The sequence below is a fragment of the Oryctolagus cuniculus genome, chromosome 11 (assembly GCF_964237555.1).
Source record: "Oryctolagus cuniculus chromosome 11, mOryCun1.1, whole genome shotgun sequence".
NCBI lineage: Eukaryota > Metazoa > Chordata > Mammalia > Lagomorpha > Leporidae > Oryctolagus > Oryctolagus cuniculus.
In genome coordinates this window covers 49,666,541-49,692,089 of record NC_091442.1, presented here as the reverse complement: position 1 = coordinate 49,692,089, position 25,549 = coordinate 49,666,541, and the positions used below count along the sequence as shown (strand labels likewise).

At 59.1% G+C, this 25,549-nt stretch overlaps 1 protein-coding gene across 1 annotated transcript in view; it reads right to left on the bottom strand.

Moving 5' to 3' along the window:
- Positions 1 to 1,422: 1,422 nt before the first annotated feature.
- Positions 1,423 to 25,549, bottom strand: part of PYGB (glycogen phosphorylase B) — a 44,229-nt gene continuing 20,102 nt past the window's right edge. Inside the window, exons 4-20 of the mRNA XM_051834445.2 lie at positions 22,862 to 22,965; positions 20,876 to 21,007; positions 19,716 to 19,827; positions 19,228 to 19,310; positions 17,032 to 17,175; positions 16,345 to 16,437; positions 15,332 to 15,478; positions 12,673 to 12,836; positions 11,907 to 12,021; positions 11,211 to 11,312; positions 10,971 to 11,118; positions 9,703 to 9,761; positions 7,401 to 7,542; positions 5,755 to 5,962; positions 4,455 to 4,589; positions 3,480 to 3,546; positions 1,423 to 2,897 (exon numbers count right to left, since the gene is read on the bottom strand). Of these exons, the coding sequence (XP_051690405.1) occupies positions 2,745 to 2,897; positions 3,480 to 3,546; positions 4,455 to 4,589; positions 5,755 to 5,962; positions 7,401 to 7,542; positions 9,703 to 9,761; positions 10,971 to 11,118; positions 11,211 to 11,312; positions 11,907 to 12,021; positions 12,673 to 12,836; positions 15,332 to 15,478; positions 16,345 to 16,437; positions 17,032 to 17,175; positions 19,228 to 19,310; positions 19,716 to 19,827; positions 20,876 to 21,007; positions 22,862 to 22,965 (2,108 nt within the window). The 3' untranslated portion in view covers positions 1,423 to 2,744. The remainder of the gene's footprint in view (positions 2,898 to 3,479; positions 3,547 to 4,454; positions 4,590 to 5,754; positions 5,963 to 7,400; positions 7,543 to 9,702; positions 9,762 to 10,970; positions 11,119 to 11,210; positions 11,313 to 11,906; positions 12,022 to 12,672; positions 12,837 to 15,331; positions 15,479 to 16,344; positions 16,438 to 17,031; positions 17,176 to 19,227; positions 19,311 to 19,715; positions 19,828 to 20,875; positions 21,008 to 22,861; positions 22,966 to 25,549) is intronic.

Below are 25,549 nucleotides of genomic sequence, written 5' to 3'. Positions count from 1 at the left end.
CCGTCCCCTGGTTCCTGCTGCAGCTGCAGACTGCAGGGTCCAGCGGCCAGCAGGTGTCCTCGCCTCCAAGGCACCTCAGAGCCAGCCCGTAAGAGTCTCAGATGCAGAAAACAAGTGTCTCATCCTTGCCGCAGCCAGTGTGCCGCCTGGCCATGGCTGGAAGACATTCTTCCCCCGCAGCGCCATGTAACTGGCATCATGCCAGAGGCTTTATGGGTCACAGAACAGCCCTCCTCTGGGAGAGACAAGCGCACCCAGGACTCTGCTCAGCTGCCCTCTGTCTCGTCCTTTTGTCTGTCCTGCTCTGCTGGGAGACTGACACGTGTCTGGCTAAGCATCTGCACCTGCAGCCAGTGTCAGAGGGCCTGGCTTCGGCCCCAGTTCTGCTTCCAAATCCAGCTGCCTGCTGACACGCACCCTGGAGGCAGCAGCTGGCGGCTCCCTGCCACCCGCTTGTGACCGAGTTCCAGGCTCCTGACTCTGGCCGGGCCCAGTCCCACCTCTTGGAGACATCTGGGGGCATGAATCAGGGGATGGATGGAAGCTGTGCTCTCACCACTCAGGTAAAAGCAACGACACAAGCTTTAGTGTTCGCACCAGCATCTCACAGGCAGCCAGAGCTGGAAGCACCCTCAGCTGACAGCTGCTCCACGGCCCACCCCTGGTGGCTGATTAGCTTACTACTCCGTCCAAGCAGAAAACACCTGCACTATAGATCAGTCTGGTCAGGACGAGTCCCCGAACACAGGAAGTGACAGAGGTATGGGGACCTGCTCTGAGGATAAGGGCTGTGCTGTCCACTCTGCAGCTGCACATTGTCCTGGGAGCCAGAGGACAGGGGTCCACAGACCCTGGGGAGTATGCCCCCCCTCCCAGGGCTCCATCTTGGTGCCCCCAGCAAAGTGGTCCTGGTGGGTGTGGGAAGCCCCTGCTCCAGGGTCCTGCAGTTCTCGGGTGCTCTGGGTGACGCTGAGCTCTGGCTGGGCCCGCAGTTTCATGTACAACATGGAGGTTCTGCCTCCCAGGGCCAGGAGCGGGGACAGAAGCAGCGGGTGCATCAAGGAACTAGGAAAACGTATGGCAGAAAGGCGAATGCGTTTTTATTCCCAAGTGGCAGATGGGGGTGACAACTTTCTGAACAGCTGGAGTCTGGGCGCACGTGGGCTCTGTCCCCGCAGAACCGTCTGTCCTCCACCCCAGGCACACATGGCTGTAAGGCCCACAAGAACTTCCCGTTCCCAATCCTAGAACGAGGCACTGTTAACAGCCCAGGCCGCAGTTACAGGGGGAGGAACTTGGGCCCATTCCCAGGGCCTGTCCCTGCGTGGGAACAGCCAGGGCCTTGGGCCTCAGGCCTGAACTCTCCACTTCCTGTAGGAGCCTCATTCCACTGTGCAGTGAGACGCAGACACATCAACCCACCACGGGCACAGAAGTTTAATCTGTTTCTCACAGGGGAATAACAGCAAGGGGGTCGGGTGGCAGTCACACACAGTCAGCATCAGGAGTGTGGCCCCAAACATGGAGCCACTGGCAGGGGGACGTGATCACAAGCCCAGGACACACCCTCTGAAAGAACCCAGGGGCCCTGGTGATGTGCATACGGGAGCAAATCCTTCCTGGAAGGCCCCACAGGCCTGAGCGTGAGGGAAGAGCCTCCCCATGCAGGTCCAGCATGCAAGGTGGCGGAAGCCTCTGCGGGATGCTCCGCCCTATTTCTCCAGCCCTGTGCAGACCGAAGCCTGTCGCTGGCCCTCTCCCTTGGGCCACGTGGGTCTTTGCTGCAGCTGATGTCAGCTTTGGGGAAGGCACAGCTGAGGGGCTCGCCCCACCTCACCAGGCCCACTGTCCACGAGTAGAAACTGGCCCTTCCCCCAGCCCGGGCTCGTGCACTGGTGGGAAGGGAAGAATGGAGACTGGCCCTCCTCCGTACGACAGGAAATGCAACCCTGACACAGGCGGGCAGTGGGAGGTGTAGGAGGCCACCGCAGGGACTACAGCTGACCCTCCTCCAGCTGGGCATGAAACTGACCAAGTAGTTTTCAGTTGCTAAAGCAAAAAAGGCTTTGACTAACTTCATTTCCTTTTGAAAAGGAAAAAACAAGCTAATCTTGCATCACTCAGCCTTGTCCTAACCACAGCCACTAAGATGCTGGGCACTGGTAACCTGCCCCTCAGAGCCCCCCACAAGCAAGTCTCATGTCCTAGATACCCACTTGCACCAAGGAGAGCTACGAAGGTCAGGCCTACTTCCTCATCACACGCGCTGCGCGCAGAGGACAGGGAGTTGTGATGATGCCTGGAGGACAACATCCCAGCAAGGGCCGGGATGGAGCTGGGATGGGGAGGAGGGGCCCACCCGGCCCAGGCTTCACCATGGCCACCGGCTCAGTACTAAAGGTGTAAGCTCATAGCAACATGCATGCAAGTTTTGGGGGGTCCCAGCGGGCAGCTCCCCCTCCTGCCACCCTCTGTGGGGCCGTGGACTGAAGCTGTGGGGGCTGCCTGTGCGCCTGCCTGTTCTGTGAACTCTGCTTTCCTTGGCAGGAAACTGGGAGACCGTCCCTAGCTCCTTCTGTCCTTGCCCTGCTCCTCAAACCCAGCCCCTCGGGCCCCAGGGCCCCTCCCAGAAACACAGCACTGAGAAAAACAGGGACCACCAGCTGCTGGCCAAGTGCCTGAAAACCCAACGTCAGGTGCAAACTCAGCAAAACAGAGGCCCGTTGGTCCAACCACGAGGGCGCCTAGTCTCGGGGGATGTTGGGTGGCGGGATCTGCAGGTCGGAGGGCTCCACGCCCCAGATGTCCCGCGCATACTCGGTGATGGTGCGGTCACTGGAGAACTTGCCTGAGCAGGCGATGTTCTTAATGACCTTCTTGGTCCACTCCTTGGGGTTCTGTGGGGGAGAGGATGCGGGGTGAGTCTGATGCTGCAGGGCTGAGGGCTCCGAGCCCCAGCCGGCAGGTGGGGGAGGAAGTTCCATTGTGTGCTCACTGATGCTACCAAACGACTGGGCCGAAGGGACAAGCGGCCTTGAAAGGCAAACTCCGACAGGAACACCCCAAGGTGGACACTGGCTACAGGCAGCTCCAGTGCCCGCAGGGCTTTGGCCAGGCACAGCTGCCCCCAGACTACAGCTAGCACCAGCAGAGTCTCCCCAAAGGGTCAGAAAATTTTCGAGGCCAGCCAGGACTGAGAGAAGAGATGGACTCTTCAGAGACTCCCGCAGGGTCACTCAGTTCCCGGGGCCCCTGGTTCCTGTCCTTGGCCACCACAAGCTGTATCCCCCAGAGAGGAAGTAGTGGGGCTGACCAGTGAGAGATCATACCCTTCCTCCCAACACACACACACACACACACACACACACCCTCAGCCAAGAGCCTGCAAACACAGCTTGGGAGACGAACAGTCTGATCCAGTGAGTGTACGCCGCCTGCCCAGCTGCTTTCCACCCACCCAGCAGGCCCATGAGCCTTACCTGGTACAGCTGATCCACCTGGGCCTGGCACTGCATATACGCCTCATAGTCTGCAAATACCTTGAACCTGAGGATGGGCGCAGGGGGCTGGGTCAGGGCGGCAGGGTGGCAGTGCTTACATTGTGGGGACACAGTTTTAGAGAAAGGCTTCACTCAACCCAACATGTCTCTAAGGAACCTGTATTCCCGGGGCAACCAGCTCGCCTGCAGCGCCCAGGGCCTGACAGACCTGACACCTGTTCTCAGGTCTGAGACCTCGGGACAGGGCTGCCCTGCCGTCACAGTTTTAGAAGTCCGTCCTTTGTCGCAGAGCTCAGCAGGTCCGGTGTCAGCCCAGACAGCTGCCTGTGGCCCAGCCTGGCCTGACGGAAGCCAGTGTGGGTGATGGGCCACTGGAGGTGGGAGGGACAATGTCGGCATTCACCAGACCCGGCTTTTACCAACAGGAGAGGCAGTAGGCACCGAGACTGTTCACCTGACTACACCCAGACGATAACCGGTCTTATCTGCTGTACTGAGACACTGCAGTGCAAGTTTACAGTGTCACAGTCACGTTTCCCGCAGGCCACATCTCCACGGCCCTGCTTGCTGTCCCCTCAAGGTTTCCTGGTCATCCTGTCCAGCTCCCTGCTCTGCCTCCACTGGCCTCCTGGGGACACCACCGCTTGCCCAGTACAACCATCCCCACAGCCAGATGTCTGCCCCCTCCCTGCTGCCCCAGGAGCCCCAAAGGTACAGCCAGGGACCACTGCCAACGCCTGGCCCTGGTTTTGGCTGTGGTTGTCCCGGCCAGCATCTGAGGCTGTGTCCAGTGCAGCAGTGTGGGCTCACGCGGAAGAGGAGGTCCCGTGATGGCACAGCTGTCACTGTCAACAAGGAGCCCCAGCCCACAAGGAGAACCCACCTGTGTATCCCAGGGGTGGGGCCCAGGCAGCCACCTGGGGAGGCTAAAACAGGAGGGTGGGGCCAACGCACCTGTCGTGGTACATCAGCATGTCAACTACATCCTTGAAGCAGTCTGGCTCCTTGGGGGAAAAGAAGCCACCGCGGATCTGGTCCACGGCCTGCCTCAGCTCGGGCAGGCGCTCGTAGTACTCCTTGGCGACGTACCTGCAGAGACAGGCCGCTCAGTACCAGGCGCCCCCAGCCAGGCAGCCTCAGGACAGGCCTTGGCGGCACCAGAGCCCCCGGTGCCCCGTGAAGGGGCAGCTGGCCACGCCCAGCTGCAAGGCCTCGAGGGGGTGCTGGCTTGAGTGGTGACGTGCTTCACTCTGGAAGGACACGCAGGTTGGGCAGCTGCAGGGTTACAAAGGGCCAGGGTTGGCAGGAACACACTGCACTGCTGCCTCCTGGCAGGGTGTGGCGGCCCCGAGGGCTAAGGCTGAGCCACACACACCGGCTGCACCTTGAAGGTGGAGGAGGAAGCAAGTGTGAACCAGCCAGGATGGAACCAGGATCTGGAGGAAGAGGGAGGGGTGTGAGCAGAGGCGGCGGGTGACAAGGACACAGTTTGGACTTTGTAGGTGACATCCGGGGGTTTACTGTCCCAGGTCTTGCAGATTCCCTAAGGCTTTGAGTCAATTAAGCAAGGCTGTCTCGTCTCGTTAATTCTCCCTCGGAACTGCGCCAGCACGATCACTCCTTGTGAACTTCAAGGTTGGGAAAGACAAGGAGAGACAGAAAACTGTCACAGCACAGAGGAGACCAGGGGGAGCTGAGGACCAAACACCACCAGGTGCCCCATGGCCGTGGACTGAGAGCTGCAAGGCCCACTACCACCTGGTGAATTCTGGTGAACCCCGACGATGTGCCACCCTAGTGAGATGGACGTGGCAGGGGGGGCTGGGACGAGAAGGAGCCCCCTCTCATTGTCTATGCAACTTTTCTCCAAACATAAAACTATTCCACAATAAAAAGATATTTCTCAAATCGGGCCAGGGAACCCCGACAGTGGGCAAGCAAACAACCGCCAACCAGTGCTCCCGGCAATGGAGGGGCCTGGTCTGGGCCAGGCGCCTGGTCTGTGGCCCACAGCCTGCCTGGGCGCTGGGCAGTGGCTTCCCCAGCAGTGGCCCACCAGGGCAAGGGCCTGCACCACAGGAGCACCCCTCGGTCTCGGCTGTGAAGACACATGGGAGGAGCAGCGCTCCCTCCCAAGCAGCCTCCCTGGGACCCAGCTGCTGGGCAGCCAGCAAGGGACAGGTCACCCCAGTGAGCACACTGAGTCCCCAGGGGGACGGGAGGGAGGGGCTCCCTGGGAGGGAGGGGCTCCTACCCCTTCCGGTCCAGGGCCTCCACGTCCTCCACCCGCAGGCCAAAGATGAAGAGGTTCTCAGCCCCGGCCTCCTCGGCCATCTCCACGTTGGCTCCGTCCATGGTGCCGATGGTGAGCGCCCCATTGAGCATGAACTTCATGTTGCCCGTGCCGGACGCCTCGGTGCCCGCGGTGGAGATCTGCTGAGACAGGTCTGCAGCCGGGATCACTGCAGGGCGGGGCGGCAGATCAGGCCGGGCTGCTTTTCCCCGTGGCGGGGTTTCCAGAACAGGAACCACCATCCTGGGGCCAGCAGGTTAACTGCAGGCCAAAGCGACCAGGCCCACTCCAGGGCCAGGGGCATCAAGAGACCAGGCCACCACCACCTCTGGCTCCTGCCACGGCCATCCGGCTCTATCAGGCTCCCGTTCTTCATCGGAGCAGACTGAAGCACAGCATACAACACAGAGACTCCTGAGGAAATCTGCCCCCGCTGTCCTGCAGGTGGCAAAGGAGATCTGTTCTGGAACCTTCCAGGGGCCAGGCTAAGCTACTTTGAGTAGGGCCCTGCTCCTGCTTGCTGGTGATGTGGTTCCCTCCCATGGCCATGCCGCTGGCATCCTGCCCAATCATCTCAGGAGGATACCTGGGTCGTTCCAAGAGGAACCCGGACTCACAAACCAGGAGACGGGAAAAGCCGAAAGGGCCCCTTGTGTACACACCACAGAGAGCCCGCGCGCGGCCAGCCAGGCCCCACGGCCCTGCAGCCCCTCCCAAGCGGGGGCTGCCTGAGCTGATGACGCAGCACCTGTCCCTCAGGACGGGCCACCTGTGCCGGAACACACTGTAGCTCGACAACCCGCTCTCAGCACCCTCAGCTCCCAGGCGAGCCCAGAGCCCAGGCTCTGCTCAAGGAAGAGGGGAGGGAGGGGCCTCCAGAGCTGGAGGAAGCTCAGGTGCTGTGGGCTGAGGCCTCGGGGGGCTCCCGGGCCCCAGCAACACAGCCCAGCTGGTGACAGCATTGCTGCGGCCAGGCCAAGGAGCTGCAGAGAACGTGACCAGCCCCAATCCCCATGCTGGGGCTCCCAGACTGGTGCCCCGAGGCCACTTCTAACCAGGAGCAGAGTCGGGAAGCCCCAGATAAAGGTGGGGAAGCGGTTTTGGGAGCAGGAAGGGCAGTCCGACTCTCCATTTGGAAAAATGCCCAGGGAAGGACCAGCCAGCAACACCCACATTCCCAGCCAGCCCGTCCCCAACCAGTCCTGAGAACCTCCTGGGAGGAGCACCATGCCCCAGGTGCTGGCCAACAGAGGCAGGTGCTGGCGTCTGGGAAATAGACAACACAGCCCGAAAGCAGAGGGGTGCAGCAAGCATGTGTAAGGGCGGGAAAGGCCCCCTTCCCAGGAGCATGTACTGCCTGGAGGAGGGGGCCAGCAGGGGCAGGCACGGCTGAGAGGCGGGAGAGAGGGAAGTGTGGGGACAGGGAGCCCAAGGCAGGCTCCAGCAGAGACATGGGGTGCTGGGGACTGCCCAGCGAGTCCACCCGTGCGTGAGGTGTCTGCAGGTGCCTCATGCCCACCCTGGCTGGCAACCAGGGCACAGTGAAGCTGGCTGGCCAGCAGCAGTGCCTACGCCCAGCCCCACCCCAGGCAGGTGGCCAGAGCTACCTTTCTCAGCCAAGGACACCCGGTAGTTCTCCAGGAAGATGACCTTGAGCTTGTCACCCACGATTGGGTCGTGATTGACAACATCACCGATGGACGTGACCAGCTTGATGATCATCTTGGCCATGTGGTACCCAGGGGCGGCCTGGAAGGAGAGTGGGGGTTCAGGGTTTTCAGTAGGAGCAGGCTTCACTGGGGTTGGGGGCTTCCACGGAGGGCCTGGCAGCCATAGTCTGCACCAGCTGCCCCCGCGGCCCCGGCTCCCCCCCTCACAGATCCCGGTAACCAGCAGGGCTGCCCGGCCAGCAGGCGTTGGGAGGAGGAGGAGGAGGGCCTCAGCCTCTCCTGTTTGCTCCCCACGACCATCGCCTCACTCATGGACTCTACCGGCCTCGACTCCTTCTTGATTTCCTCATTCTAGTCAGTTTTTTACAGAAATGACAAGATTAAAAAAAAACAAACCCAGGACACAGAGCTATGGAACATGCCAGAGGGATGCACTCAGAAAAAGCCAACCTGGGGAAGCCAGAAAACCCAATTTCTATAATAAAGTGCAAAGAAGAAAAGCAGGAGACAGGAAGGGAAGACACACCCTTATGAGAATTAAGAGACCTATCGACCAATCTCGATGGGAGGGCCCACTGGAGCCATCTTTCAAACAAACTCAAAAATATTTGTAACTTCAGGGGCCCCTTGGGCAGTGGTTAAGACGCCACTTGGGATGCCTGTGTCCCATGTTCAGAGTGCCTGGGTTCGAGTCCCAACTCCACTTCTGATTCCAGCTTCCTGCTAATGTGAACTCTGGGAGGCAACACACATAATGGCTCAAGTACTTGGGGTCCCTGCCACGCATGCGCCTAGGTCAGCCACTGCAGGCATTTATGGCGTGAACCAGCAGGTGGAAGGTCTCTCTGTCTGGCTCTCTCTGCTTCCCTGTCTTACAAATAAAATGAAAATAGATAAATAAAAACTAAAAGAACATGTGAAAAGCCTTGTAACCTGGACGGGACAGCAGGACACCCGGCCCGAGAGGGTATCTGGTGACAGATGTGGTGCCGGGCGGTGCTGCTGATGACAAGAGTACGCTTTCCCAAAAGGGGTGATGAGGATGGGACAGGGAGTGCTGTGACATCTGGGCGTCACCCCGGAGTGCTTCCACAGCCTCTGGGGATGGGGTGACAGGCTTTCCCCACTTCTCAACTAGGTGTGAAATTTTCCTAAGGAAGTTTCAGATGTTTTCTTTATAAAACACAGGTCTGATCATAGTTTTACTTTTTTTTTTTTTTTTTTTGACAGGCAGAGTTTAGACAGAGAGGGAGAGACAGAAAGAAAGGTCTTCCTTTTTCCATTGGTTCACCCCCCAAGTGGCCGCTATGGCCAGCGCACTGCGGCTGGCACGCTGTACCGATCCAAAACCAGGAGCCAGGTGCTTCTGCCTGGTCTCCCATGTGGGTGCAGGGCCTAAGGACTTGGGCCATCCTCCACTGCCTTCCGGGGCCACAGCAGAGAGCTGGACTGGAAGAGGAGCAACCAGGACAGAATCCAGCGCCCCAACTGGGACTAGAACCAGGGTGCCGGTGCCGCAGAGGATTAGCCTAGTGAGCCGCGGTGCCAGCCCATAGTTTTACCTTTTAAAAAGGAATTTATTGGCCATCACCGCGGCTCACTAGGCTAATCCTCCGCCTGCGGCGCCGGCACACCGGGTTCCAGTCCTGGTCGGGGCGCCGGAGTCTGTCCCGGTTGCCCCTCTTCCAGGCCAGCTCTCTGCTGTGGCCAGGTAGTGCAGTGGAGGATGGCCCAAGTCCTTGGGCCCTGCACCCCAGGGGGGACCAGGAGAAGCACCTGGCTCCTGGCTTCGGATCAGTGCTGTACGCTGGCCGTGGCGGCCATTGGAGGGTGAACCAATGGCAAAGGAAGACCTTTTTCTCTGTCTCTCTCTCTCCCTGTCCACTCTGCCTGTCAAAAAACAAACAAACAACAACAACAAAAAAAAAAAAAAAAAAAAAGGGAGGCTCAGCAGCACGGAAAAAAGGAACCAAGGTGGGTGCAAGGGGGCTCCCAGGGGCTGAGGGAGCAGCTGCAGCCACCCTGTGTGCTCCTGGCCCCATGCGCACCACGAAATCCTGCAGGTGACCCCACTCCCATAAGCTGCACAGGCAGGTTCCTGTCCAGCCTCGTCCTGTTCCATGACGTCATCAGAGTCCCACCCCCGCCCTGACCCCTGCAGGTCAGGCCATGGCCAGCACTCCATGCACATGCAGGCATCATGCATGTCAAAAAAACAGTGAAAAGGAGGTAACCTCACCTTGCCCCCGATCATAACAGTCCTGGGCACACAGGTCCTGGCTGGGTCTTTCTTTATTCCTGCAGGACAGACAGTAGAGACTCGAGTGAAACCTGCAGCCAGCGCCTCGCCCAGTGCTGCGGGGACCCAGTGTCATCACACAGTAACCAAGGCTGGGCAGGTGGGCATGGCTGTGTGAGTGCTGGGGCCCACGCGATGCAGGTGGCCGGTGCACAGCCACAGCCCCCCACCTTGCACGGAGCCAGTCCCTCACAGAGGGACAAGGCCATCCCCTGGCCTGCTCCTCCATGCCCAGCTGGGGAGGACGCCTGACGGAGCAGAGGCACGCTGCTTTGGGCTCAGAGGAGGCGTGGCGCCTGCGATTCCAGAAACTCCCAGCACAGGGGGCTGCTTGGGTCTGGATGCTAGGATTGACAGACACTCGAGGGTTTAACCCATGTGCTGGGTGCTGCCTGTGGTTTCCTGTGCTGGGACCGTACTCCTCAGTGTAGTGAAATCAAAGGGTAGGGCTCAGCAGAACACAAGGTCACAGGGGTGCCGGTGCCTGTCCCCTCTGCGAGCAGCCAGTCCCTTTATTTTGCCACCACGTTCTGACACAGCCAGGCCCACAGCACCGTACTCCAGCCAACAGAATTGTGAGCCAAATATACATCTTTCCTTATAAAGTACCCAGTCTCTGGGTCATAGCAACAAAAAGCAGACTAAGACTGTGACTTATACACAGTTGTGAAGGCAGTGAGACCGAGCAAAGTGGCCTTAATACTGTGGCTGTAGCAATATCCACCCTCGAGGGACACAGGGTGACAAGCCAAACTCGGGAAACGCAGCTCCCACAGTCCCTGCCTGTGATGTACACACGTGCGTGCACACATACATGGGAAGATGAGGCAGACAGCACACGCCTGCTGCCTGCCTTAACTCTTGCAGTAGTGTCTAAAGCCAGCAAACCACATAGGAGTGGCAGGCACAACACGAAGGCAGACACTCCACGATGACTACAGTGATGGAGGAGGGCCACCAACAGGGGCCCGGTCTCGGCCACGCACGGCGCTCGGCCACGCAGGAACACCCCCAGGGAAAGGCAGACTGTCTCACGTGCAGATGCCCAGGAACAACCGTGTGGCTGGGGAGTCCCAGGCCTGCCACGCGCCTCCCTCAGCCACCACAGGGCGGCTCCACACCCAGCCTGCTGCACACAGGTCCACAGGTACCAGGTCCCTCCACCTGCACCAAGCTGGCGCCCCGGGCCCGCACGCAGGCACACTCACGGTTGTACAGGGTGATGATGTGCAGGCAGTTGAGCAGCTGCCGCTTGTACTCGTGGATCCTCTTCACGTGCACGTCGAACATGGAGGAGGGGTTGATCTTCACCTTGTACTGCTTCTCCAGCAAGGCGGAGAACTTCAGCTTGTTTTCCTGGGGACCAAGGAGGGTAAGGATCCCGTGAGCTCTGGGCGCCCACTGACGTTCCAGCTGCTGGAAGGAGGGCGGGGGCCCCGTGGGCCTACCTGCTTGACCTTGGCCACGTCCCTGATGAAGGCCTCGTCACTGACCAGCGGCAGCAGCTTCTTCAGCTGGCTCAGGTCCGTCAGGAAGGCCTCCCCGATTCTCTGCGGGAGGAGGGAATGCGCGGCAGCTCAGCTCATCAGCGGCCTCGGCTTCCTCCAGGATGTCCCCCTGCTGTCTCACACCCACGCTGGCCTCTCGGGATCTGCTGGTCCCTTCAAGCTCTCAGGACGCTCCCTTCTCAGGACATCACAGCACAGAGCCGGGGTCTCCAGCGGGGCCCTGTCCCACCCCCACAGTGAGACACTGCCTGCCAACTCTGCAGTGGCAGAGCCAAGTCCTGCCAACTGAGCTATCGGCCCCAAGGCACGCCCCACCATCAGTCCCTGGGTCCAGGGCTCCTGACTAGGACACCCATCATGCACCACACCCACAGCCTGGGCCAGCCAGCCCCAGCCCCTCCACCTGAAGGGGGCGCCATCTCCCCCTCCCACACTCATTTCAAAACCAACATGGGCGCAAGGACCCTCCCACTTCTGCTGCCAGCCTGCCAAACCCCCAGCCTCTCCGGTGACTCCTGCTACCCCACTCCATCCAGGGACCACTGCAGGTGGACACTTCAGGGAATGAAGTTCCCGCCAGCTCGGCCACCAGTGAGACCTGCATGTCCACGGCGTCCTGGTGGGCTCGGAGCTCACCTCCACGATGACATCTGCCAGCCCCGGGTTGCACAGCAGCAGCCACCGCCGGGGCGTGATCCCGTTCGTCTTGTTCTGGAACTTCTCTGGCTCCAGCTCATAAAAATCCTTAAAGCTGCAAACACAGAAGGTGGGGAGTGGTGAGGTGCTGCCGTGAGCCAGGGAGAGAGACAGCGTAGGGTCGCCCCAGGAAGCCCAGGGAGGCCCAGAGGCAGCATTTCTCCTGCCTTCTCAGCAGAGCGCAGAGCTGTGGGAACAGCGAGGCTGAGGGGCCAGCTCCTTGGGGCCCCTGGCATCCGGCTGCTGGGGTGTGGCATGAGCTGTGACCCTCAGGAGTCTGCCGTGGCATTAGAGCAGACCCAGCCACGGAACACAGGAGCCCCTCCCTCAGAGCTCTCTCCCCAGTGAGGGAGGAAGAGTAGAAGGAATTCCTGGATGGCAGCTAGCCCCTGACCTCCAGCTGCCCAGGCCCCCACACCCAGCCCCAGGATGGTGTCTGGGGTACCTGCTCCGTGGCACAGAGCATGGAGCCTCAGTCTGAACCCACCAAGAGGGCAGGGAGACAGGAGGAGCGACTGGCGATGGACAGACAGCCAACTCGCTGGCAATGCACGTCCAGTGACTTGGTGGCTGCCGGGGCAGCTTCGCCGTCCCCACGAGGACAGTGGGTTGGCGGTGTGGGGTGTGTGTGCGGCAGGCAGCCCTGGAGGCGGGCCTGGGTCTCAGAAGGGGGCAGCACGCATCCCGGGGCCGCCCTCCCACTCACACTGTCTGCTTCACGATCTCCGAGTGGATCCTCGCCACGCCGTTGACGGCGTGGGACCCAATCACGCACAGGTGGGCCATGTTGATGCGCTTGCAGTCCCCTTCCTCGATCACAGACATCCTCCTCAGCCGGTCCACGTCCCCGGGAAACAGGGCAGCCACGTGCTGGGGCCGAGACACACAGCCGTAGGCAGGGGGGCGGGAGGTCCCGCGGTGACCAGCAGTGACCCCGTGACCAGGAGACAGCCCCCCCATGCCTGTGGGAGGTTCTGCTGCCAGTGGCTCTGCACCCATACCTGCACCCAGCACCCTCATCCCAGCATGCACCTCAGGGGCCTGATTCTAGAAGCTTCACCACCACAGGGCTAAGTCTGGCCTAGGGACCACTGGGCTGCTCTGCGCAAGATGGGACACCAGCAGGATGGGGTATGCCAGCAGAGCTGGGAGCTGCCACTCAATCTACAAGGAGGAGACTGGGGCCTGCCCTGGTAACCTGGGCAGCACTCAAGCCCGTGGGGATGGCTGCTTTTCCAACAAAAGGATAAAAGCAACTACAGTCATCCCACGATATCCAAGCCGACTGGCCCCAGACCCCTGCACATAGCAAAATCTAAGAGAGTTCAATCTCTCATATAAAATGGTATAGTAATTATACACAATCCAGACATATGCTCATGTATACTTTAGATCACTTATCACTAACATAATATAAATGCTATATACTGTATTAGGGAATAACGACAAAAAAGTCTGCAAATGTTTGATACATATGCAATTTTTAAAATACTTTGTGGTTGACTGAATCCAAAAATGCAAAGTTCTATGGGTAAGGAGAGCTGTAAACGAATACCCCTGGACTCCATGGGTTATTCATTGAGTTGACTAAGCCATTACTCCAGACTGCATGGATACAGGAGCTGACTAACTGAACACCCTGACTAATGGACACAGGAACTGACTGACCCATCACCCATGACTCCATACACAGGAGCTGAATCAGCATTCCTATCTCCATGGATACAGAAGCTGACTGACACCTTGACTACATGGACACAGGAGCTGACTGACACCCTGACTCCATGGACACAGGAGCTACTGACACCCTGACTCCATGGACACAGGAGCTGAGTGACACCTTGACTACACAGACACAGGAGCTACTGACACCCTGACTCCATGGACACAGGAGCTGACTGACACCTGACTTCATGGACACAGGAGCTGAGTGACACCTTGACTACACAGACACAGGAACTGACTGACACCCTGACTCCATGGACACAGAAGCTGACTGACATCTGACTCCATGGACACAGGAGCTACTGACACCCTGACTACATAGACACAGGAACTGACTGATACTCTGACTCCATGGACACAGGAACTGACTGACACCTGGCTTCATAGACACAGGAGCTGACTGACACCTGACACCATGGACACAGGAGCTGAGCGAACACCCTGACTGACTCCATGGACACAGAAGCTGAGTAAACACCCCAACTCCCTGGACACAGGAGCTGAGTGACCCATCACCCCTGACTCCATGGGCACAGGAGCTGAGTGACACCTGACTCCATGAACACAGAAGCTACTGACACCCTGACTCCATGGACACAGGAGCTGAGTGACACCTTGACTACATAGACACAGGAGCTGACTGACACCTTGACTACATAGACACAGGAGCTGACTGATACTGTGACTCCATGGACACAGGAGCTGACTGGCACCTGACTCCATGCACACAGGAGCTGAGTAAACACCCCAACTCCCTGGACACAGGAGCTGAGTGACCCATCATCCCTCCTGACTCCATGGACACAGGAGCTGACTGAACACCCTGACTCCATGGACACAGGAGCTACTGACACCTGACTCCATGGACACAGAAGCTGAGTGACACCATGACTGCATGGACACAGGGGCTGACTGACACCCTGATTCCATGGACACAGAAGCTGACTGACACCTTGGCTACACAGACACAGGAGCTGACTGATACTCTGGCTCCATGAACACAGGAGCTGAGTGACACCTGACTCCATGGACACAGGAGCTGAGTGACACCTGACTCCATGGACACAGGAGCTGATGGAACACCCTGACTCCATGGACACAGGAGCTACTGATACCCTGACTCCCTGGACACAGGAGATGTCTGAACATCCTGACTCCCTGAGCACAGGAGCTGAGTGACACCTGACGCCATGGATACAGGAGCTGACTGACACCCTGGCTCCATGGACTGAGCCATCGCCTCTGACTCTACAAACACAAGAGCTGACTGAATCCTACTCCTGACTGCATGGATACAGGAGTTGACTGAACTATTACCTCTGGACTCCAAGTCCCTACTCGTGGGTCTTTGCCTTCTGTGGGGAGCACAGAGAGAACATACAGTGCTTGTCTCAATCACCCTTTACTGTGCTGATCCCACAGGCCAAAGGGCATGGGTATCCTAAGAGACCCTCCCATCTAAGGCCTGCTCAGGGATGGAAGTGTGTTTAAAAGACCTAGACTCACAACTCCCATACACAGGGTCGGGGTCAGGGCTGGGAACAGCCAACCGCTCTGCCAAGTGATAGCCCCAGACCCCAAGGTACAGAGCACCCCCTCTCCAGGCCCCTGCCCCACACCAGCCAGGGCTGAAAGCTCACGTCCAGGTGCCTCTGGTTGATGGCGTAGATGATATCCAGGTGCCGTGGCAGCAGTTTCTCAAACATGGACACGGGCCAGCGCTCCAAGGCCTCGGGCAGCACGGTGTGGTTGGTGTATGCACAGGTCTTCTTGGTGATTTCCCAGGCCTAGACCATTTGAGCACCCCAGCATGTGTGTCTTGTTTAGAGACAAGCAGTGCTATGGCCAGAGGCCTAGGCAAGGCGAGCATGTGGGATCACAGGCATACACCAAGCCCTCCCCTCCTCCCTGCTGTCAGGGCTGGCCTGGGGCACCTCGCATTGCTGACATGAGCCCTGGGAGTCTCCCACTCTGACCCCATGTGTGAACATAAGGAATGATGGTGGGAATCACTTTTAACAACTCATGTAAACTACCAGTCTGCTAAGTAGTTTTCTGTTTCCAGATCTTCCTATTTGGTGCTGCCCCCTGCTGGCCAGGACTGGGCACATCCATCATGGGCAGCAGCCACTTCCTGGAGGGCACACCTCCCACAGTCTGCTTTACGGTTCTGCCTGTCAGGGTAGCTATAGCTACTGTAAGAAAATCCCACTAAAGAATCTTGGCCCCCAAAACAACTGAGCCATGGGAACAGGTCTGTAAGTATGAAAACTATGTGATTTCTAAGCTTAACGCTTCTGGGATTTGGGCTTATGTTCAGGATGAGAAGATATCTGAGAAGGCCTAACAAGTGTCAGAACCCTATCCCTGCGCGTGTGTCCCCGGCCCCCCTGCTGCCTCACTCCCCACAGCACACCTGTCTCCCAGGGCCAGCCCCTACCCATATTCCCCCTCTCAGAGTTCACCAAGGCCAGAGGAGGCCCCCGCTCCCCAGGACTAGCTCAGCCATCCAGAACCACAGCAGGCAGAAGCTTGAGGTCCAGATGCCATCACCATATCTAGGTATCAGAGGACACCATGACCCTGGTCCCCGCAGGCCACCATCGCACTACAGCCAGGTGTGTGGAGGGCCTCATCGGCTCCTCACGCTCACCTTGTCCCAGTCCACCTTCTCCACATCCACCAGGATCCGCATGAGCTCAGGGATGGACAGAGCTGGGTGGGTGTCATTTAGCTGGATGGCCACCTGCAATTCACATGGGGGTGCCATTCAGTCTCCTCGTCCCACGTGGGTGCCCATGCAGGTTGACAAGGAGCAGCCCTGGGCATAAAGGAGCCGGCACAGCAGCCCCACCCGAGGAGCCTGGAGAACCCAGAGAGGCCTTGGGGAGTGAGCCAGGCAGACGCTGCCAGCTCCGCGCTCAGGCATGCTCTGGGACATGTACACTGAGCTCTGCAGCAGGCCCAGGAGGAGCTGCGGGGCCTGTTGTCTCTCTCTTTGTGCAAGAAGGATGGTTCCCTCCCAGACCCAGAATCTCCCCTCCAGGATAGCCTTGTCTAAATCGACTGCATTCAGCCCACCATGCACACCGGGCTTTGCCACGGGGGCCTTCCACAATGACCTTCCTGCCTGGATTGCCAACACTGCCCCAGGGTACCCTAGTCCAGGGCGAGGAGCCCAGGTGTACTCCTAACCCAAAGGGCAAGTCCTGGAGGTGAGGGGACACTGTTGTCCTGCTCCAGCCCCTCCGCAGGCATGAAGAAGAAATCTCAAGAGTCTAAGAATGCCCCTTCCACCCCCTGGCATGAGCTCAGCCCTCCCCCTCGCCCCAATGCGCACCTTGTCTGGGAATGTCTCGAAAGAGGTCCTCACTGGGTCCCGGCAGCCGAACTTAGACGACTTAAAGCGGCGAATGATGTCCTGGAGGGTGGCGGCCACCACAAAGTACTCCTGCTTCAGTCGGAGCTCCTTCCCCTCGAAGAACTGCAGACACAGGGCTGCTGTGGGGCCAGACTCAACAGTGCACACCGCCCAGGGCAGATGCGGGCTGGGGCAGATGAGGGCTGGGGGAGACATGGGCTGGGGGAGACGCGGGCTGGGGGAGACATGGGGCTGCCACAGGGCCAGACTCAACAATGCATGCCGCCGGGGCAGACACAGGCTGGGGCTGACACCGGGCTGCTACAATGCACACTGCCCGGGGCAGACGAGGGCTGGGGCAAACGCGGGCTAGGGCAGACACGGGGCTGCAACAGGGCCAGGCTCAGTAATGAACACCGCCTGGGGCAGACACAGGGAAGCAGATGTGGGGCTGCTACAGGGCCAGGCTCAGTAATGAACACCGCCTGGGGCAGACACAGGGGGGCAGACGTGGGGCTGCTACAGGGCCAGGCTCAGTAATGCACACCGCCTGGGGCAGACACAGTGGGGCAGACGTGGGGCTGCAACAGGGCCAGACTCAACAATGCACACCGCCTGGGGCAGACACAGGGGGGCAGATGTGGGGCTGCTACAGGGCCAGGCTCAGTAATGCACACTGCCTGGGGCAGACACAGGGGGGCAGACGTGGGGCTGCAACAGGGCCAGACTCAACAATGCACACCGCCTGGGGCAGACACAGGGGGGCAGACATGGGGCTGCTACAGGGCCAGACTCAGTAATGCACACCGCCTGGGGCACACATGGAGCTGCTACAGTGCCCCACTTCCTATTGTGGGTCTTCCACGACCAGGATAGGCTGGAGGCGGCCAGTCCGGGAGGGGCATCTCCCACTGGCCCCACAATCTAGGGGTCATTCTTTTTTTTTTTTTTTTTTTTTAATTTTTGACAGGCAGAGTGGACAGTGAGAGAGACAGAGAAAAAGGTCTTCCTTTTGCCGTTGGTTCACCCTCCAATGGCCACCACGGCCAGCGCGCTGCGGCCGACGCACCGCACTGATCCGATGGCAGGAGTCAGGTGCTTCTCCTGGTCTCCCATGGGGTGCAGGGCCCAAGTACTTGGGCCATCCTCCACTGCACTCCCTGGCCACAGCAGAGAGCTGGCCTGGAAGAGGGGCAACCGGGACAGACTCCGGCGCCCCGACTGGGACTAGAACACTGTGTGCCGGCGCTGCAAGGCGGAGGATTAGCCTAGTGAGCCACGGCGCCGGCTGTGGGGTCATTCTTAATTCCACAGAAAGCTCAAGTCTGACCGCAGCTCCAGGTCACTGGCCTAGCCCAGCCCACCTGATGCCACGGCCTAGGTGTGCACCTGTAGAAGGGATCACATGGCCTATGTGACAGACCCCAAGACAAGGTGTTCAGTGCATCAACAGTGAGAGGGAAGAGGAGCCCAGGAGGAGGTGTGCTAGAGCCACCCAGACACCCAGACGCCAGGGTGCAAGCACTGGGCACGCTCCCCACTGGCAGCTCTGAAATTTCCAGTCTCAAGGGGGATCTTACTGTGAGTCTTTCAGCACCAGTGTCTCTGCCACCACATGCAGGTGGCTTTGATCAAATAAAAAGTTAACTTTAAAACATTCACAACCGACAAACACAGGCCAAAGTCCAAGCATGCGAAATCCAGGGGGTAGCAGAGAAGGCGGCCACAGCCGTGGCCCAGCCGATGGCAGGCATGTGCAAGGCATCTCTGAAAGCTAGGTGCTGCCCTCCCAAGACAAACGAGTCATCTGACTCTCGGGAACACAGCATCGGGTACTCTAGGAGCAGCTGCTGGCCCTGGGTTCTGACAGCTTCCACATGAGACCTGGCTGCGTCTGCCCAGAGCCACCAAGGAGCTGGAGCTGGGAGCCACAGGAGAGCGAGGGCACAGGAGAGGCACAGAAAGGCACATGTGGATGCGCCAGGCTTCTCCAGGGTGGCCACGACCCCAACCCTCCCCATCCCCCGATCCAGTGCCGAAGCTGCACGCACACATGAGAGAGGAGCAGCCAGTGCCCCCATCACATGGAATCCCCCCGCAGCCTGGGCAAGGCGAGCAATGGGCTCTGCCACACAACCCCGGCCTCCATAAGCATTGCCCACATCAGCCACTCACGTTGTCATTGGGATACAGGACTCTGGAGATGTTCTCAGCCAAGTTCCTGTCCAGGACTGCCTCGATGTAGTCCCCCACGTTGACTGCAAGCAGAGGCGGCTGGGTCAGGCCCGGGCCCCGCTAGGCTCTGGTGCCTCTTCCTCCTCCAGCTCGGCTGCTGACTCGACCAGGCCCAGGAGACACAGCCTGAGCAGTACGGCTCAGAGCTGCTGGTCAGCCCCCATCTCATCCCTGCCCCTAGAGGCATGTGAGGCCCGCTCCTGCAACACCCCCAACACCACACGCAACACAACCCCCTGCGCTTTTCTTGGTGCAGAGGGGGCGGTTCCCACACTAGCCCAGCAGGTGCACCAGCCTCCTGCTCCACAGGGACCAAGCGCATTGCAGAGGTGCCGGCTTCCCCAGCCAGCAGGAGGGCAAAGTGGGGGCGAGCCCTGGGGAGAAGCCACGGAGAGAGATGACAGAGAGCTGGTTGTGGCCTGACGTACAGTCCTGCAGCTTGAAGTCATTGGGCGCCTTGGCGGACCACAGCCTCATGGTGTTCACCGTGTTGTTCTTGTAGCCTGGCACAGGCGTGTCATAGGGCATGGCCAGCACCACCTGTGGGAGGACACACCCCAGGCTGAGGCAGCGGGCACCCCGGGCCTCCTCTGCACCTCCCCTCCCTGGGTGGGCAGCTCCCTCTCCTGGGGCACCTCCTGCTGCCCACCTTCTGCCTCAACACACTCGACTGCTCTGTGCTTAAACACCTCCTGCCCTGGAAACCCAGCCCAGCCATCCTGGGTGGAAGCTGCCTGGTGACCCCTCTTCCCAAGGCCACATCTCTCCTCCTGTAGACTTTCCTCCTGCAGTCCCAGCAGCGATGGAAGACCCCTCCCCAGCCTGGCCTCCCAGGGCGCTGTGGTGCCACCCTGCCTCCCCTCCTCGTCCCTGCCTTCTGCCCTGCCCTCTTCTCCCCTACTCAACCAAAACCATGGATGACAGAGTGCCAGGCACCGAGGTCAGAGACCAGCAGCACCAAGCCCCTCACAGGGCATCCCAATCTCCCAGCCCCGCCCCCACCCCATAAGCCCCAGCCCCCACCCCATTGGTCCCCATCTATCCTATTTAAGGCTCTGTCCCAGGAAGTCAGGAGCACACCCCCTGTTGGCCAGCGACTGCCCCAGCCTCTTGTTTTTGCTCTCTCTATCCCCCGCTGAGTCTCACTGCTCCTACTACCTCAGGGCAGCAGCCTGTGTGTCCCCTGCGCTTGGCCCTCCCACGGCTGGCACTCCATGCTGCCAGCACCCTGGGTGCTTGTCCTGGTCCCTTGGCCAGGAGGGACCCAGGCCATCAGCCCAGGACCTAGACATGTCCCAGAGCTCTGACAGCTGAGCAGCTTTCCTGAGGGCACCTGCCTGCAAACGGCTCCTCAGGGGCTCCAGGGAACTGTTCCCGCCCACCCAGGGGTCCGTGCCCTTCCCCCATCAGAATACACACCCTGTGCCAGCAAGGAATGGCCTGGCAGCATGCATGGCCCAGCACACAGCCTCCCCTGTGCTGTGTGCCTGGGGCTTCACAGTGGAAGCATAAGAAACAGGGTACATAAAAGGCCCCCCAGCTGCTGCCTGGAGACGCCCCCAGGGAATCCGCACGCCCACCCCCGTACCTGCGTGTCCAGCCACTTGACGCCCTCGGGGCTGTGCTCCACGCGGCCGTAGAAGTGCACAGGCAGCATGTACTCAGGCCGCGCCTTCTCCCAGGGGTTGCCGTAGCGCAGCCAGTCGTCAGCCTCTTCCACCTAGAGGGGGCCAGCAGGCGCTACGTCCTCAATGGTGGAGGGCCTCCACAGTCCACACCGCCAGTCAGTGTTTGCACTGGGCCTGCCTCGAAGCAGCAGCTTCTCCAGAAGCCACACTTAAAAGGCCTCCAAGATCCACAGATAGGCCAAATGTACTCCACAAACCAAGGAAAGCTCTCCCAGCAGACAGAGAGCCCTCTGTGCAGGAGCCGTCGGCGGGGAGCTTCGTCCATCCACCGCCCTGGGAAGCCTACTCTGCCTGGAGCGCCGGGAAGGAGAACTCCACAGCACAAGTTAACTGAGATTTACAGATCGGATCCTTTTTCTCCGAAGTCACCAGACCACACGGGCTGCGCTTCAGGCAGGTGACATGGGCCCAGCATGCCCGGCGAGACCTCCCCTCGTCTGACTGCCGATCCTGTCTTCCAACCTGCGTGGTACTTCCTTGTCAGTGAATGAGATTCTTCCCCGTCTACCAGGGGTCTCCGGCAGAGCAACCCCAGGACATGTCAGCAGCAACACTTTCCAAACACAAGAGGCAGCGGAGCCGGGGCCTCCCCTCCAGGGCCCACACTCCACTCCTGCCCCCTCGGCCAGGGTGCCATGTAGGGACTGGCCTTGTGGCCTCTATCTCCCACACTGTTGCACTTATTTCTGCTGCAAGCAACTAAACACCACACTATCCAAGGGGTGGAGGAGGTGTGTGCTACCCCACACGGCAAAGGTGCAGGAATGAGGACCATTGTGAGAAACAAGGTCTCAGTGGCAAAGCAGCAAACACCAGCCGCGACTACGCATGGAGGAGCCTCTGGGAGCTTCTGTCTCTCTCTTTTTTTTTTTTTTTTTTTTGACAGGCAGAGTTAGTGAGAGAGAAAGGTCTTCAGATCCTTTTTCTGGTTCATCCCCCAAATGACCGCTACAGCTGACGCACTGCGCTGATCCGAAGCCAGGAGCCAGGTGCTTCTCCTGGTCTCCCATGCAGGTGCAGGGCCCAAGTACTTGGGCCATCCTCCACTGCACTCCCAGGCCACAGCAGAGAGCTGGCCTGGAAGAGGGGCAACCGGGACAGAACCAGTGCCCCAACCGGGACTAGAACCCGCAGTACTGGTGCCATAGGCAGAGGATTAGCCTGGTGAGCCGTGGCACTGGCCAAGGGAGCTTCTTACAGACCCACGGATCGCATCTGGAAGACAGAGCTGGAAAGGGTGCAGACCGTGGCTGGCGCCCGTGTGACACCCACACCTGAGTGGGACCTGTGCAAAGGACGCCAGGAGGGAAGCACGGTTCTCTTCCTAACGATACAGCAAGTGTTTCTGAGAACCGAGCTAGGGAGCCAGCCCCGTCTCGGGTCTGCTTTGCTTCTAGCTGCTGCTTCCCTCTGCCGACACTCCGCATGTATTAAGAAATGTGAAGGAGAGGACGTGCGTACCCCTGCACCACCGCACTCTGCAACAGTCACCATCCTGCTATAGCTGATTCCCGGCAGCTCCGTGCGCCCACTCCTGTCTGGCTGTCCACGTGTCACCGACTGCGGCTCGTGTCGGGTTAAGCTGCACACAGTGAATCACACGCCTCTCCCAGGTCCCATTGTAAGGCTCCACGAGGGCTCTCAGGTCCCCACAGAGAAGCCGTCTGCACAGGGCCCACACAGGGACCTGTGTCTCTCCGCAGCCTGCCAGAGTGCTGAAGGCACTCGGAGCTGTGGGGCACCCCGACTTCGCCAACATGGCCCACGGCTGCCCAGTTGCCCCTCCTAGGAGGCCAGAGCATAAAATACTGAACTGAAAGTGCTCCTGTTTCTTTTCATGTGTGAGTAAGAGCTGGAAACCAGTGAAGAAACCGAATCTCACTCACCTGCCAGCCGTTGACGATTTTCTGGTTAAAAATCCCAAACTCGTAGCGGATTCCATAGCCGTAGGCCGCCAGGCCCAAGGTGGCCATCGAGTCCAGGAAACAGGCTGAAAATCCAACCACAGAGCAAAGACAATCAGCGAGCAGAGGCACTGGAATTCAAGTCTTGGGGGACGAGGCCCCTGGGGCGTGAGGCCGGGAGCTAGCAGGGACCACAGGAGACCGGGTCCCTCACCCCTCAAGCCTGGGGCCAGGCTAAGCAGGTACCAATGCAGTGGCTACCGGGGAGAGGAGGAAGCTTGGCTCACTGTAGAGAAAAAGGCCCCGACCACCAACTCAAACATCTCACCTCAGCCTGAGGCCTGCCACCACCTACCTGCACATTCTACTTAAAAATCTGCCCAGCACTGATAACAGGGACACATCACAAAAACCATCCCAACAAAGCAGTGGAAGATGGCCCAAGTCCTTGGGTCCCTGTACCCATGTGGGGGATCTGGAAGAAGCTCCTGGCTCCTCACTTTGGATCGGCACAGTTCCAGCTGTTGCAGCCATCTGGGGAGTGAACCAGAGGACAGAAGACCTCTCTTTCTGAATCTCTCTCTGCCTCTCCTCTCTCTATGAAACTCAGACTTTCAAATATATAAATCAATCTAAAAAAAAAAAAATCCCAACAAGCTGGTGATGTAGGCCCAGTAAGGGCTAGTGATGTGTGCTTCTTAGCCTGCAGCACTCGAACCCCCCAGCTGGAGTGAGTGCCACCAGGGTCCCCAGAAGGTGGCTGGGACTGCACATCACCCCCTTGGGCCCCTGTTCTGATCAAACCCTACTCAAAGACAAACCAATGATCTGAACCAAGATCCAGAAGCCGACCTTATAAGAACCCTCTGAATGGAAGGGCGGGAGGAGGAAGAAAGAAGGCCCACAAGCCACCCACGGGACACTAGCAAACAAAGTCCCTGTCCAGGTCCAGGTCCTCAACACACACAGGCCTGTGGGTCAGGCACTCTGAGGGAGGGAAGAGCAAGACCCACACTCATGTGGCTGGGGATCAGTCCCGCAGGAGGGAACCAGGACAGAGCAGCCCTAATGAGTATGACGCTGGTCAGGCCTACAGGCATGAGGCGTCACTCTTATAGGCAGGGGGCATTCACACCAGGCCACAGAGACGGCTGGGAGCTGAGGAAGCAGTGTCCTGGGTCCAGGCCAGGTCGCAGGCAAGTGGCAAGAAAAGAGACTGGACAGGGGCACACCAAGGGCAGTGGACGGGGCCAGCCTCGAGGTCAGAGGTGGGGGGTAACTGGTCACCCTACGGGTGCCACAGGGTTAGACAGAACAGCCGCAGTGGAGACATGAAACAGAAGCTTCCCACTAAACTCAAGAAACCAGGTTCTGGGGCTGACACTGTGCCCCAGGGGATTAAGCTGCCACCTGCCATGCCAGCATCCCATATGAGCACCGGTTCAAGTCCCGGCTGCTCCATTCCAACCCAGTTCCCTGTTATGCAGAAGACGGCCCAAGTACTTGGACCCCGACTGCCCAAATGAGAAACCCAGATGGAGTTCCAGGCTCCTGGCTTTGGTCTGGCCCAGCCCTGGCCACTGTGGCCATTTAGGGAATATACCAGTGGATGGGAGATTGCTCTATCTCTCTCCCTCTCTGTAACATCATTTTTTTTTTTTTTTTTGACAGGCAGAGTGGACAGTGAGAGAGAGAGACAGAGAGAAAGGTCTTCCTTTGCCGTTGGTTCACCCTCCAATGGCCTCTGCGGCCGGCGCGCTGCGGCTGGCGCATTGCGCTGATCCGAAGCCAGGAGCCAGGTGCTTCTCCTGGTTTCCCATGGGGTGCAGGGCCCAAGGACCTGGGCCATCCTCCACTGCACTCCCGGGCCATAGCAGAGAGCTGGCTTGGAAGAGGAGCAACCGGGACAGACTCCGGCGCCCCGACCAGGACTAGAACCTGGTGTGCCGGTGCCACAAGGCGGAGGATTAGCCTATTGAGCCACGGCACCGGCCTCTGTAACATCTTAATAAGAATAGTTCTATCATAAAAAATATTTAAAAAGCAGGTTCTGCATTCACTGAGAAAAGACAAAGCAGGAAGTGCCAGCAGTGAGTAATCCAACATCCTGGGTGGGGACTGGGGTCAGAGCAGCAGAATCCCTGGTACGGGCCTCACCCCCGGGGCCCAAGGGCTGTCCTCTGCCGCCAGCACATGGTGCTGTGGGTGGAGTGATGGAGGGCCTGACCTGAGCTGAGCTTGCTGCCAAAGCGACCCTGCAGCCTTGCACCTGAGACAGGGACACAGAGGACACACTCAGCTTCCCATACTTATGATGTTGGGGTGGGGACGGGGGGCAATGGTTTGCTTTCTCGTGTTTATTTTATTTTGCTCTTTTAATCTGAGGCACACATACACACATACACACACACACACACACAAAGACAGAGAGAGCACAAACCACTCTCTCATTCACTGGTGCCCACCGAGGCTGGTGCTGGGCCAAGCCAGAGTCTGGAGCCAGGAACTCAATCCAGGTCTCCCACGTGGGTTCAGGGGTCCAGCTATTTAATCCATCATCTGCTTCTTCCCAGGGAAGCTGGGGTCAAGAAACAGAGCTGGAGATCAAACCCAGGTACTCAGATTTGGGACACAGGCATCGTGACCACTAGGCCAAACAAGGCTTTTCTT